This window comes from Pleurodeles waltl, chromosome 2_1, assembly GCF_031143425.1.
Source record: "Pleurodeles waltl isolate 20211129_DDA chromosome 2_1, aPleWal1.hap1.20221129, whole genome shotgun sequence".
Taxonomy (NCBI): Eukaryota; Metazoa; Chordata; class Amphibia; order Caudata; family Salamandridae; genus Pleurodeles; species Pleurodeles waltl.
This window is the reverse complement of record NC_090438.1, coordinates 544,798,326-544,812,365: the sequence shown is the minus strand read 5'-3', so window position 1 is coordinate 544,812,365 and position 14,040 is coordinate 544,798,326. Positions and strand designations below refer to the sequence as shown.

Genomic DNA, 14,040 nt, shown 5'->3' with positions numbered 1-14,040 from the left:
AATTAGTCCTTTGTTTGCCGTCATGTCCGATGCAATCATTGTGGATTTTTTATGTGTAGCAAACGAACTGTACTAATTTCCTCAAGCCACGTTTTGAAAGTTTTGCCATGCGTTTTACAAATTGGACACAAACCTGGGTTTTCTAACTACATATCTTCGCATCTACGGCTCCTCCCTCGTTTAATCACTCCTCCCCCAAAGATGGAGACCTGAGTGAAGACTAATCACACCGGCGCCATGTTTGAAAAAAAAAAAAACACAAAATAATTTGCGAGCGTGGCTACAGACCGGCTCCTCGTACAGTACAGCGAATTCGTGTCGTGAGCATCTTCCACATTTAAGTCAGGCAAACGTCATGTGCCTTTCATTACGCTTGTGGTTGAAGTCCCTCCTCCTTGCGGAGTGCCTTTCCCTATACATTAGTAACTTGTGTTAAGATATGCCTGATCCTAACATGGCAGCGGCCATGACCTGGCCCATCCCTTGCGCAGTCTAGTGCGCAGTGATAGGGTCCTAAGGCGTTCTAGGCAAGTTTGCGTGGGACGAGCGGCGGCCCCGGGTGACCCGAGAGCATTTACTCCCGCAGTGCGACTGTCTTTGGGGTCCAAATACAGGCGCAGTCTCTGCCGAGTCGCTTTGCCCCCGCCCGTGCCCCGCCCTCAGCACTGCAGCAGCGCCCCCGGCGGAGACAGTGAGTCGCTGCCCGAAGTTGTGAAGTTTTGGCCGCTCTCGGTTGGCGATGAGCGGGAGGAAGCGGCGTTGAACCCAGAGCTGCACAGGAGACCCCCCAAAGAGGGACCCACCGCTCTTCTGCCACATAACGTTTGTCGCGGCTGCCCCCCGCCCCCGACATGGATCACTTTCAGGAACAGGTGCAGCAGAAGGACGTGGGCCGCCGGTTGCAGGTGGGGCCGGAGCTCTTGGAGTATGTGTGTGACCCCCGACGTTCTCCGGATCTAGAACAGGACAAGCAGCGCTTGGACAAGATAGTAGACGAGCTCACCGGCTGGGTTAACGCCAGCAACTATAAGGTGAGGAAAGACGTGAGGCTGGCAAATCATAACACTGGTGTTGGGAGTGTACCGGTACCTGTATGATGGCGATCTGTACTACCAGGATGGGAAATAATAGTATTTTTTTTGGGCCCACACTGTTGTGATAGAAATCCGCCAAATAGCGTAGGGAATGTGGCATTTGGCCACAGGAAGGTGTGACCTGGGGGCTAAATTGCTTTCTTTATAACCAGGATAGTTCTGTTAACGCGTCCATTTATGATCATTTATTGCACATCAGGACTCGTTTTAGGCCAATTAATCTTTTGATCCAGTTGAGAGACACCTTAGGACGAGATAGCTAATCAATATATCAATCTATACGTCAATAATGTAATCGGGTCCGTACATGAACAACCAACCACGTGGATAATTTTGAGCACAAAGTGCCACACTCATATGAAGTATGCCGACGTCCCTATTCTCATACTGCGGAGTACGCCCACTCCTTCTAAAACAACATTTACCTGGCCTAGATACACACGAACTTCACAAATCACCTGTGAAATGCATAAGTTGAGCAAGCGCAAATTCTACACCACGCATGCTATAACGCCGAGAACATTCCCAACTTACTTAGGCAGGCCCGGGACCCCGGGAAAGTCATGGTTAATTTAGAAACACATCATACCTCCAATTTGCATTATCTCAGAAAAACAGTCTAAACAATAATTCTCCGTACTAGGGCCCCAAAGGGCCAAACTGTCGCTCTGCTACCAGAACTGTTAATGCGTCCCTTTATGATAATTTATTACACATCAGGACTCGTTTTAGGCCAATGAATCTTTTGACCCAGTTGAGAGACACCTTAGGACGAGATAGCTAATCAATATATCAATCAATACATCAATAATGTCATAAATATTTTTCATGACAATACATTTCACTTTAGTCAAAGTCATTAATCAATTCAAGATTCTACAATGACCTTGCAGCCATGAATAAACACACCAGTTTAGTAGAATCTTATAAGTTTTATTTCGTATTAATTACAATCTAAAAGCAGATGCGTTAATCTCAACACCAAGAAACATAATAGCATAGTCACAAAATGGCAACTTTGGGACGATTTAATTAAAGCGAGAATCACAAACATCAGAACATAACACGACGTGAGCATAGATCAAATTTGGCAGAGTGTCAATAATGCGTCAGTTCAACAAAGCGTAGTCTTGGTCGTTTGTCTATTTGCGTCAGTTTAGTGAACACTTGTCCTAACCACTGATTAGCATTAGCATGTTGGGCTTCATGCAAAACAATTTCGAACATCAATTTGGAAAACATCTAACTAAGGTCTCCGTCAAAAATAGGCAGTTGGTACCTAGAAAGGAAAAGCAAACGGATAAACCACAATTGCATGGTCATAATTACCCTCCAAAGTTTAGGTCAGCGCACAGGTTCAGTCTTCGTCCTCAGGACATCAGTTAATTCGCCATCAGTCAGAACTCGGCTCTGGGGCATAAGGGCACTTCCCTCATAAGGAGGCAAAGTGTAACATGAACAAATCTAAGGGCGAGGATGGTTTTAAATAAAGCAACAAGTCACCAAGCAGAGTGACAAAGTTTCTGGATAAAATCAATAGCATTCCCTACCTAATTCTAAATGACTCCCCATGACATGGGTTTTTATCCCTTTTTAGTTGTACATTCCCCCAAAATTTTATTGGACATTTGTTATACCCCACTATCTTTAACCTATCAGAAAACTCATTAGGTCACCTAACTCTTCACCCCCTATTATTTTACAAGTCTTTGATTGGTCTCCATAATTGATGTCTTCAGAGGTGGCACGTCCGGTGTGATTTCATCTTTCTGTAATTCTTTGCACATCTTTTGGTCAGTAACTTCCTCGTCTTCACCGGTTTGAATGACCTTGTACATTACATTAATCTACATTGTTTCATTTCATTTATTCTGCAAGCAAGGAAAAGGCTATGAGAACGGATCTAACATGGTTACATTCGTCTTCTAGTTTGAAGAAAAAGAACATACGGGGTCGTGTCCTTTTATGAGTCAGTTCACTGAAAAATACATTTAATATGAGAGCCAAGCAGCTAAGCTTTGGCTCATGCTAACTTAAGGCCTATGAGGATTTCAGCACAGATTCAATAATGCAATTGTTAACGCGTCCTTTTATGTTAATTTATTACACATTAGGACTCGTTTTGGGCCAATGAATCTTTTGACCCAGTTGAGAGACCCCGTAGGACGAGATAGCTGATCATTATGTCAATCAATATATCAATAATGTCATCAATATTTATCACAACAATACATTTTACTTTAGTCAAAGTCATTAATCAAATTGACGACACAACCATGACCTTTCAGCCATGAATAACCACACCAGTTAATAGAATTTTATGAGTTTTATTCCCTGTTAGTTACAATCTAAGATTAAATGCGTCAATCTTAAAGCCAAGAAACACAACAGCATAGTTACGATATGGCAACTTTGTTAAGATTTCAAAAAGGCAAAAATCATAAACCCTAGAATATAATACAGCGTAAACATATATCAAAATATAGCAGAGTGTCAAATACGCGTCAGTTCAACATAGCATAATGTCAGTCGTTTGTCTATTTGCGTCAATTTGATGATCACCTGTCCTAACCACTAATTAGCATTGGCATGTTGGGCTTCATGCAAAACAATTTAGAACACCGATTTGGAAAACATCTAGCTATGGTCTCTGTCAAAAGCAAGCAGTTGGTACCTAGAAAGGAAAAGCAAACAGACAAATTACAAATTGGATTGTCATAATTACCCTCCAAAGATTAGGTCAGCGCACAGGTTCAGTCTTCGTCTTCAGGACATCAGTCAAAACGCCATCAGTCAAAGCTCAATTAAAGGGCATAGGGGCACTTCCCTCGCAAGGAGGAAAAGTGTAAATGGACAGCCTATGGGTGAGGATGTTTAATAAGTCTCAAAGTCACCAAACAGAGTGACCGAGTTTCTGGATAAAATCAATAGCATTCCCTACCTAATTCTAATGACCTTTCTGTGACATGGGCTTTAATCCCTTTTTCATAGTACATTCCCCCAAAATTCTATTGGACACTAACTATACCCCACTATCTTTAACCTATCAAATTTAGCATTTGGTAATCCCAATTGTCACCCCACATTAATTCACGGGTCTTTGATTGGTCTTCATAATTGACGTCTTCAGAGGTGGCACATCCGGCGTTACTTAATTCTTTGGCACGTCTTTTGGGTCAGCAGATTCATTGTCCATCAGTCTAAGTGAACTTGTACGTTTCATTAATCTACATTTGTTTCAATTCACTCATAACTTTTAAACCAAGGCACCAAATATGCGCTTGGGAACGGATTTAACATGGTTACATTTGTTTCCAAGTTGAAGAAAAAGAACATTTGCAGGGTCATGGCCCTTTGCGAGTCAGCAAACTGGAAAAATAGAAAAAATGCATTTAATGAGAGAGCTGGGCAGCTAAAACCCACAGCTCACGCTAATTTAAGGCCTATAAAGATTTTCAATACAGATTCGGCAGTATGAATGTTAATATAAGCTTAATTGATCATAACATAAACATTTTTTATTCATCATTATTAGTTTGTGTATACATTGGTGACCATTCACCGTGGTCACAATTCAGGTGTACGTTTAAGCAAATTCGCTATTATTATAGTTTTCTATGCAGCATCATCACACATTATTAATATATAAAATTTCATTTCAATATAGGTTATGTAAGCTACGCTCTCTCACAATCATTAGTATAAACTTATTTAAACACAATATAAACATTTTAGTCATCATTATTAGTCTACGTATACATTGACGGCCACTCCCTGTGGTCACATTTCAGGTGCACGTTTTAAGCAAAATTATTATTATAGTTTCTATGCAGGATTATCACATATTCATAAACATTTCACGTTAGTATAAATTATATAAGCTATGCTCTCTCAGTCCCTCCTCTGATGACGTTCGTCATCACACAAACCTTTACCTTTGATCTTTCACTTTTAATTTTTCACTTTACGCATAATGCGCATTTCAACATCTTGTCCCTTGTGTGAACTCTCCCAAATTTCATTAAACATTTTCTCCCTTTCCTTTTCCTAATTTTTTCCACACTCCAGGTTCCTTCAAATCTGCACTATCTTTAGTTAGGTTAGTAAGCATACCTCTAATCTTTTTACTATTATCAGGTATATATGAGCAACCATGACGCTCGTTGAGCATCTTGCAGACTCCGCCACTCTTTGCTAAAAGAATGTCTAAAGCAAGCCGATTTTGAAGAGTCATAGCTCTTTCCGCAGCAAGTTCAGTATCCGTCAGGAGTATAGCCCCTGTAAAATTTGTCAGCATGTTATCCACAATAGTAGAAAAATTTTGAATCTTCATGGAGTTTAAAATAACCTCTACCGAAGGAATTATGGCTCCAGACATGTCACCAACAACAGCAGCCGCTGCCTCTCGTTTTTGTCTAGCATGTTGTAATTCAGACGTTTTAGGTATTTGGTTTAAGTCATAAATCTGGTAAATCTTTGGGAAAACTATTCCCAACAACATGTCCCATACCATCCCTTGGGAAGACGGTAATAAGCATTAAGTCCACTGATGTAATAGATCCCAGGGATCGCTGGATCCTGTCCATTTAACATGAATGTCCATTTACTCTGAAACAAAAACACATGCCTGCATTCACTCGTTCCCACAAATAAAGTGTCATGTTCAGATTTCGGCCTATATATGCACAAAGCCTTACTACATGTAATGCATCTATAACTAGTTTGCCTTGCTTCTTTATTGCGGTGTAAGCATAATCATTTGCATATGTGCATTTCTCTAACCCTTTTTCTAATCTTTCTTTTAATGCTTTGCGTCTATCATCAGTGTGATCTAAGAAGCTTTTCTCTACAGGTGTCAATAAGCAAGTTAGATTATTGCGGTGTGCATAAGCTGTCCCAAATGTAAGTGTCGGTTCAAAGAAACCTCTAATTTTATACTATGCTCTTTAGCTAACTTGTTCAAAAACTCAATCACAGGCACAAAGGAAAACACCACATCCGAATTAGAATACAAATATTGCACATGCTCCTGATTATAGAATCTTGTTAATAGCAAGCTACAACTTATCCCGTACGTTAATGGAAGGCTATGGTAGGTGACCCCTTCTTGCGCTGAGGAAAGAATCTTTATGCACACATACGTTTTTCGCATCCATGGTTTCAAAATACTCATTCAGCAAACGATAGAAAACGTTAGTGGAAAGTTCCCCCTTTGAGTTAGTTCCCTCATGCAAGTGTCTTGCTTCCTGCTGTTAGTGTTGTAGTCTCAGGTTTTGAAGCATTGTTAGTCGCTTTCTTATCCATCCACGGCGTTCCCACAATCACACCTACAATTATTATTGCACACACAATACCTAGTATAAGACTTAACCAACCACACACCTTACCCCTTTTGTTACTACCTCTATTATAATCCATGTCTGTAAAGAATCAGATAGCAGAACAATAATCAACTTAAGGACGATAAAAAACACTCATTTTTTTTTCTTGATGCAAAAGTCTTTCTCTCTGCGTGTATTTACAGTGTTTCACTCGCTCCAGGGCCCTTTTGTCAAATCAGGTTAGCAGCTCGTCATAATCGGGTTTTCAAAGTCAATTCAGGTTATCAATGTCACATCCGGTAGTTTGTAAGTCTCTTTCTCAGCTTTTCAGCTTTTAATTTAGAATTTTAGTTTTAACAAAGTCTTTTTCTTTGATGAATTTCAGGTACCGGAGTATTGGCCAGGTACTTCTCGATCAAAACAGAACGCTAAGAATTCTTGTTGCCATTCAGATGTTGTTGCATATGCCCATTCAGGACCTGCGTACCTTCTATTTGCGGTTCTCTTTCTTTTCAATCTGCGTTCGCCTTGCAATTCTCCTTCACTTAGATCATCTATTCGGGATGTATCAGTTTCTTCTGTTATTGTTTCACCTTGTGCGACCCTTTCTTTCGCAGCCTGCTTTTCTGGCCAATTATCTCCCTTATGCGTCTTTTTCCTGCTTGTCCTTTCAGTACGCTGAACAGCACCCTCCTCTTGTGCTATGGTGTTTTTCTCTTGATGGACCTGCAACTGGCTCAGGGGATGCCGGTGTACTTTGATCTCTTTCTACTATTTCCCCTTCTTCTTCTGGATCTGTAACAGGTTCAAGCTCTAACCCATATCCGTCTGCTTCTGGGAGAACCTCTCCTTGATTTAGTTCCCCTGCTGCCTCTACTGAGATAGGCACACTGTCACCTCTCTCGAACTCGTTTACTGTTTGAGGGACTAGGCTGTTCTTAGTGGGCTCTCCTGCAGTCTCAGTTCCCTCTCGACTATTTTCAGGCCCTGAGACTTCCCTCTCTGTAACTGTTGAGTCGGAAACTTCAAGTTCCTCATCAGTTGGACATGTTACCTTGTTTGTGTGACTGGCATGTATCCAGTTTGGAACACCTGCACATTTCACAGCAGTGGTTGTTGTCAATATTACTTGATATGGCCCCTTCCAGCGCGGCTCCAAACACGACTTTCTCACATGCTTCTTGACGACCACCCAGTCATCGGCTTGCAGGGTGTGACCTGGATCACTGATCGGTGGCAATGTGTTAGCTTCCACCTGGTGAGAAAAAGAGCGAACCACATCAGCCAAACCTTTGCAGTAGTCTAACACCATATCATCCGTGATATTCGCAAGAGCATTTGCGGGCACTGCAGGCAGCCTCATAGCTCTACCCATAAGGATCTTGTGGGGTGATAGTCCTGTCTTCTTATCAGGGGTGTTCCTCATCGACATCAGCACTAAGGGCAATGCATCTGGCCATTTCATATTGGTAGCTGCGCACATCTTCGCCATTCTCGATTTCAAGGTACCATTCATTTGTTCTACTAGTCCTGATGCTTCAGGACGGTAGCTACAATGCAGCTTCTGTTCAATGTCTAATGCGGCACACAAGAGCTTAATCACCTCATTGTCGAAGTGTCTGCCCCTATCTGATTCTATAGAGACCGGAAACCCGAACCTTGGTATTAGTTCTCTAAGCAGCAGTTTTGCAACTGTGAGACTATCGTTTCTACGTGTGGGTAGGCTTCAATCCAGTGGCTGAAAACACACACAATCACCAACACGTACTTCAATCCTCCACAAACAGGCATCTCAATGAAATCCATTTGCATCTTGCTAAATGGACCGCCAGCTCTCCCTATGTGGCTCAGAGTTACCACAGTCCCTTTTCCGGCATTCATCTGTTGACAGATGATGCACCTGTGACAAGTAACCTCTGCAGCATGTCTGAATTTTGGGTTAAACCAGTCAATCTTGAATGACCTGATCATTGCATCTCTCCCAAGATGTGCCTATCCATGGTAAAGCCTCGCAAATTGTGACAGAAGACTGTTTGGCAAAACCAGTTTCCCCTCCTCTGAGACCCATAAATCATCAGCTCTTTGCACGCATTGCATTCTCTGCTAGGAGCGTTTTTCCTCTTTGCTAGCACGACCCTGTAGTGTCTTTAGCTCATCTAGTGTATCGACCACCCTTAATGCAAGGTTCAAACAGGTGTCATTTTCAGTTTGCGGTAACAATTCCCACTGGTCCTTGAAAGATATACAGTTCAATGCACAAAATCTTGCGATTTGATCTGCATAGCCGTTTCCCATGGACACAAAGGGCCTGATTCTAACTTTGGAGGACGGTGTTAAACCGTCCCAAAAGTGGCGGATATACCACCTACCGTATTACGAGTTCCATAGGATATAATGGACTCGTAATACGGTAGGTGGTATATCCGCCACTTTTGGGATGGTTTAACACCGTCCTCCAAAGTTAGAATCAGGCCCAAAGTCTTGTGACTTAACATGAGCATTGCATTTCACCACGTCAATTTCAAGAGGTAACTGAATCGCATGTAACAAATCCTTAATTTGTTCACCATTTTTCACAGGAGTACCAGAAGAGGTCATGAAACCTCTCTGTGACCACAATTAGCCAAAATCATGTACAATTCAAAATCCGTATCTGCTGTCAGTATAGATAGTGACTCTCAGATTTTCAGCTGCGTGGCATGCCTTAGTAAGGGCAATTAGCTCTGCCACTTGTGCGGAATACACTCTTTTGAGCCAGGGAGCTTCGATAATACCAGCTATAGTACACACAGCGTAACCAGCTCTCAGCATTCCGAGCGAATCTCTCAAACAGGATCCATCAACAAACATAATGCAGTCATTTTCTATTAACTGCGTATCTTGAATATCAGGTCGGGGCTTGGTACATAGTTCTGTTACCTCAAGACAGTCATGCTCCACTTCCTCTTCATTATTAATCTTGGTACTTTCAACAGGAAGTAGAGTTGCCGGGTTTAATACAGTACATCGCTTCAGTGAGACATTAGGCGACCCCAAAATGATTGCCTCATATCTGTTAAGTCGGGCATTAGTCATGTGCTGGGTTTTGGTTTGAGTCAACAAAATTTCAGCTGAATGTGGAACCATTACTGTCAAGGGATGTCCCATCACTATGCCTTCACACTGCTTGAGGCTTTGACCAATTGCGCGCAAACAACCCGTTAAGGCTGCTGTGACGGGGTCCAAGGTAGCTGAAAAATATGCTGCAGGGCGATTTGCACCATCACGTTCATGACAAAGCAGTAGAAAAGGTTTTGTGTAATCAGGATACCCAAAGCTGGTGCCCTGCACTTGCACTCTCTCAATTCCATGAATGACTCAAGCTCTTCTTTGGATAGGGTTATGGTGTACGGTTCATCCTTAATCTCTTTGCCTGTTAGCTTTATCAATGGTTTTGAGATAATTGAGAAGTTGGGTATCCACTGACGACAGTAGCCCACCATTCCCAAAAACATCCTGACATCTCTCTTTGTTGTTGGGGGGGGGTTCATTTGCAAAATGGCTGTCACCCTTTCCTTCGATATTCTCCTGGACCCTCTCTCAATCAAGTGTCCTAAGTATTTCACCTCTTTCTGACAGTATTGCAGCTTCTTTGGCAACACTTTATGTCCTTTCTTTCCCAAATGATTCAATAAGGCAATTGTGTCATCTGTTGTCCTGGACGCAATCAGCAAGTCGTCCATGTACTGTACTAGAGTCAAATTGAAAGGCAGTACTAAGGATTCTAAGTCCTTTTTCAATATCAGATTAAAGATGGACTGTGACTCAGAGAACCCTTGAGGAATTCTGCACCAACTGTACACCTCGTCCAGGAATTTGAAACTGAATAAAATCTGGCTGTCCTCAAGAAGAGGCACAGAAAAGAAGGCTTGTGACAAGTCTACAACGGTGAACCATTCAGCATCACACGGAACCTGAAACATGATCACTGCTGGGTTTAGCACTATAGGGCAACACTTCACCACGATCTAGTTTATTTTTCTCAAGTCCTGCACAATTCGAACCTTCCCACAAGGCTTTTTCAGACCCATTATCGGTGAATTACATGGACTGCTCAATACCTCCTTCAGGACTCCCCGTTTCACAAAGTCCGCAATTATTTGTGACACCTGAATAAGGACATCTTGTGCCATATGGTACTGTGGCACCTGGGGAAACACTGCATTTGGCTTCACTTGAACTCTAACTGGTTCCACTCCTTTTATCAGTCCCACTTCTTTTCCTGTCAAATCCCACACTTTCTCTGTCACCGTTCCCTGTAACTCAGTGGTAAGACAGTCACTGTAAGCATCGGGAATAAGGTTATCAAGGGGTAATCTTCATTCGCGTTTTCTGCTTCTGACTCTGAGAACTGACCATCATCCCCTTCATCATCACTGTTTGTCTGCACCTCAATTCCATCATTGGAACAAGTAATTGAGCATTTCGTCTTACACAGTAAGTCTCTTCCTAGTAGGGACACAGGACTCGAATCGCAGACTACATACTTATGCAGTCCCTGGAAGTTGCCAATCTCAACTTGCACTGGATCTGTGATCAGATTTGTCAAGTATTGGTTTGCTACTCCGACCACTCTTATGGTACGCCCCGAAAGTGGCAATTTCGGAACCTCTGCACTCCTAACTGTGGAGCGTGTAGCTCCAGTATCAATCAAGAATGAAACCTTGTGACCCATTACCTTTCCCTCTACATAGGGTCCCCTCTGATCTACTTCTAGGGACGCTGCAAGCCTGCACTCTTCACTGTCTGAACTGTCATCCAACCATTCCTCATTCATTCCATCTTCACCACGCAATGGGAATTGCTGTACTGTATTATTTTGGCTCATCACTTGACCTGTGACCTGTTGAGGAAGCATCACCTGTGGCTGTCCCATTGGAGCCAATGGTAATTGCATTTGCTGTTTAGGTAGCATGGGAATCTGCTGTTGTACTTGCTGCATTTGTGCTGGTTGAACACGCAGCATTTGCATTTGCTGCATGGGCTGTAACCCTTGCATCTGAACCATGTTATTTTGAAAGTTCGGGTTTTGATTTCTCAATTTTGGACCTCTCATATTTTGCAATGTACAGACATTAGTGCTTTGAATGACACCATCCTGCACCACATTTGGGCATTCCTGCTTCCAATGCCCCTCGCCCCCGCACGCATGACATGGTGACATCTTTTTCATCCCTTCTACATCATTTTGAACTACAACATTATTCAAGTCTGGACCGCGATTCACAAAACCTCGACCTCGGCCTCTCGGTTGCGCCTGAATCACACCATTCCCTTGCGGTTGCTGCTGTACCATCTGCTGAATTCCATTTCCCTGCATTCCTGCCTGCGCAGCCCTTATCTGCATCAACATCACTTTCTCCTTTAGTTTTCTCTGCTTCAGCTCGATCTCATCACTACAGTATTTTGCATACTGCAACACCTCATCAATCGGCTTCGCTTGCCAACAGATCAAATGATTCTTAATCATCTGGCTAACCTCTGGTCTTAGCCCTTCAACAAATCTGAACACGAGATGGTTCATGTCTTTCGGCTCAATGGTCTCAGTACCACTGTAATGTTTGAATGCCTTCAACAATCTCTCATAGTAAGCATGTATCAATTATTTAACCTCCTGTGAGGTCCGGTCTATTTTCTGCCAATCATTCACTTTCGGTGATACCTTCTGCTTCAAGAAACTCAATCACTTTATGATAGTACTTCATCACCTCCTCAGAAGGTGCTCCGGTCACCTTATCCCTTGCCGGCTCCTGTGTCGGCCAGTCTACCCCTCTCTTGCACTCAAGCCATAAGTCGGGCGGAACAATTATCTCAAACAAGGTATTCAAATCTTCCTAGAGACACTTCGCAAGCTTCACAAACCTATTGGTTTGTTGGTACCACTCGATCGGTTTCTCCCTCAACCTGGGATAATCATTTGTGAAAGATAGGATGTCTCCCCTGGACCACGGTACATGAATTAAAACCCCACCAGCTGTTTCTCTCATTGGTAGCATCTTTACTGATTCCGTAGCTGGTGTGGGTTTTGCTTTACTTGATCCCGGACTGCCACCTTTCTCCTTTTCTCTTTTCTTTGCCCATCTGCCTTCCCACTTTTCTAAGGCTCCCCGGATTTGCGCACTTTGCAGTATTTCCTTTAAATGCGCTTTCATTCCGGCAGACCTCATATGCTCGAAGTCTTTTGAATCAAAGTCTAACCTGTAACTTCTTTTCAAATGTTTAGTATTCTCAATATCAATATTGTACTTGTCTGCCAGATTCGCTAATTTCTGATGTACCTTACCTACTTTGTTAGTAATCTTAGGGCACAGATATCTCAATTCTGCTTCGGTGTATGACTCTAATCTGTTTACCCCCATCGTTCCTTCCACTAACTCAGCACCTTCCACACCCAGTCTCACAAAGTTCAGGTACTCATCTCTCCCTAACCTTTCCGGTTCCACAGCAGTTACTGTAGTCTTTTACGTAGCATAGGTCTTCTCTAACCACTCATTTAACTGTTGTACCGTAAAACCTTGCAATGAAATGTTCCCTGCATGCATCATTGGCGACTGTGAAGCATTCATACTTATTGTCTGTGGGGTTAGCACTCCTAGCCCTGCCTGTCTCATTGCCTCTAATGGTGTTTCAACTGGTCTCAACAGAGACCTTGGTTTTTCAACCACTTGCTCTCCTGGGGCCATTAACTGGGGAGTTCCTATGGACCCTCCTCTTATTACATCTTGGGTCACGACTCCCTGATCACACATACTAGGCTTACCTTGTGCATACAATGGTACCGGCGGACCAACAGTAATTGGCAATGATATGGCAGCTTGTGTCTGACCTGGTCCCAAACCTCGTGGAGCAGCGACTCCAAAGGTCTGATCCAGTGAAGCCGGGGCAGGTATTAATGGAGGTCCTGCTGCTGGGTAATATCCTGGTATCAGTTGTGGCTGCAGCAGCAATTGTGGAGGTGGCTCAATCTGCTTTAACCTCGATTTTGTATATATCTGGTCTGGTGGCACTATCAGATTTGTAGTAGTCTCTAGTACTGGGACGTCTGGATAGATTCTCTGTATCTGCGGCGGAGGTTCCAACTGTATCTGCATGTCTGGCGCAGTGGGTACACTGACACCATTCTGTATCGAACCCGTATCACTAGTCTATACTGTATCAGTAACTCCCTTCTCCTGCGTCTGGTTCCCAGGATCTGCACTAGTGCCCGGGACATTGTCGCTTACCACGTAAGGTGGCGGGCAATCATGTAATAACTGTTTTAAAAATTCTTCGTTATCTGAATCTTCTTCTTCTTTCCAAGATCTTTTAGTTTCTTTAGGCTTACTAGAGTCTTTGTCTGTTTTGCATGTGGCTTTCTTTCCCTGCGTCTCATCTCCCTGTGTTATTGCTGGGAACAATTTTAATCCGTCAACTATTCCCCTTCTCCACATTTTGCTCTCATTATCCCACCTAGCTTCCGCTAGAGTCTTTTCTGCCCTTTTCAGTCTTCTTTGGAACTTTTCTTGTCTCTGTTTAAGAGCCATTAAATCCCAAATTGCTAAAGCCTCATACTGAGCTGGCCGCGGAGGTGGTTTCTGTACACTTAA

The 14,040-nt window shown here is 42.9% G+C and overlaps 1 protein-coding gene across 35 annotated transcripts in view; it reads left to right on the top strand.

The window, feature by feature from the left end:
- Window positions 1–529: 529 nt before the first annotated feature.
- Window positions 530–14,040, top strand: part of CLASP2 (cytoplasmic linker associated protein 2) — a 1,425,897-nt gene continuing 1,412,386 nt past the window's right edge. For 34 of the 35 annotated variants that reach the window (XM_069214706.1, XM_069214671.1, XM_069214559.1 and 31 more), the window contains exon 1: window positions 702–1,031. In XM_069214706.1, the coding sequence (XP_069070807.1) occupies window positions 852–1,031 (180 nt within the window). In that variant the 5' untranslated portion in view covers window positions 702–851. Of the gene's footprint in view, window positions 1,032–14,040 lie in introns of all 35 variants that reach the window. The other variant, XM_069214594.1, reaches the window with a different exon arrangement.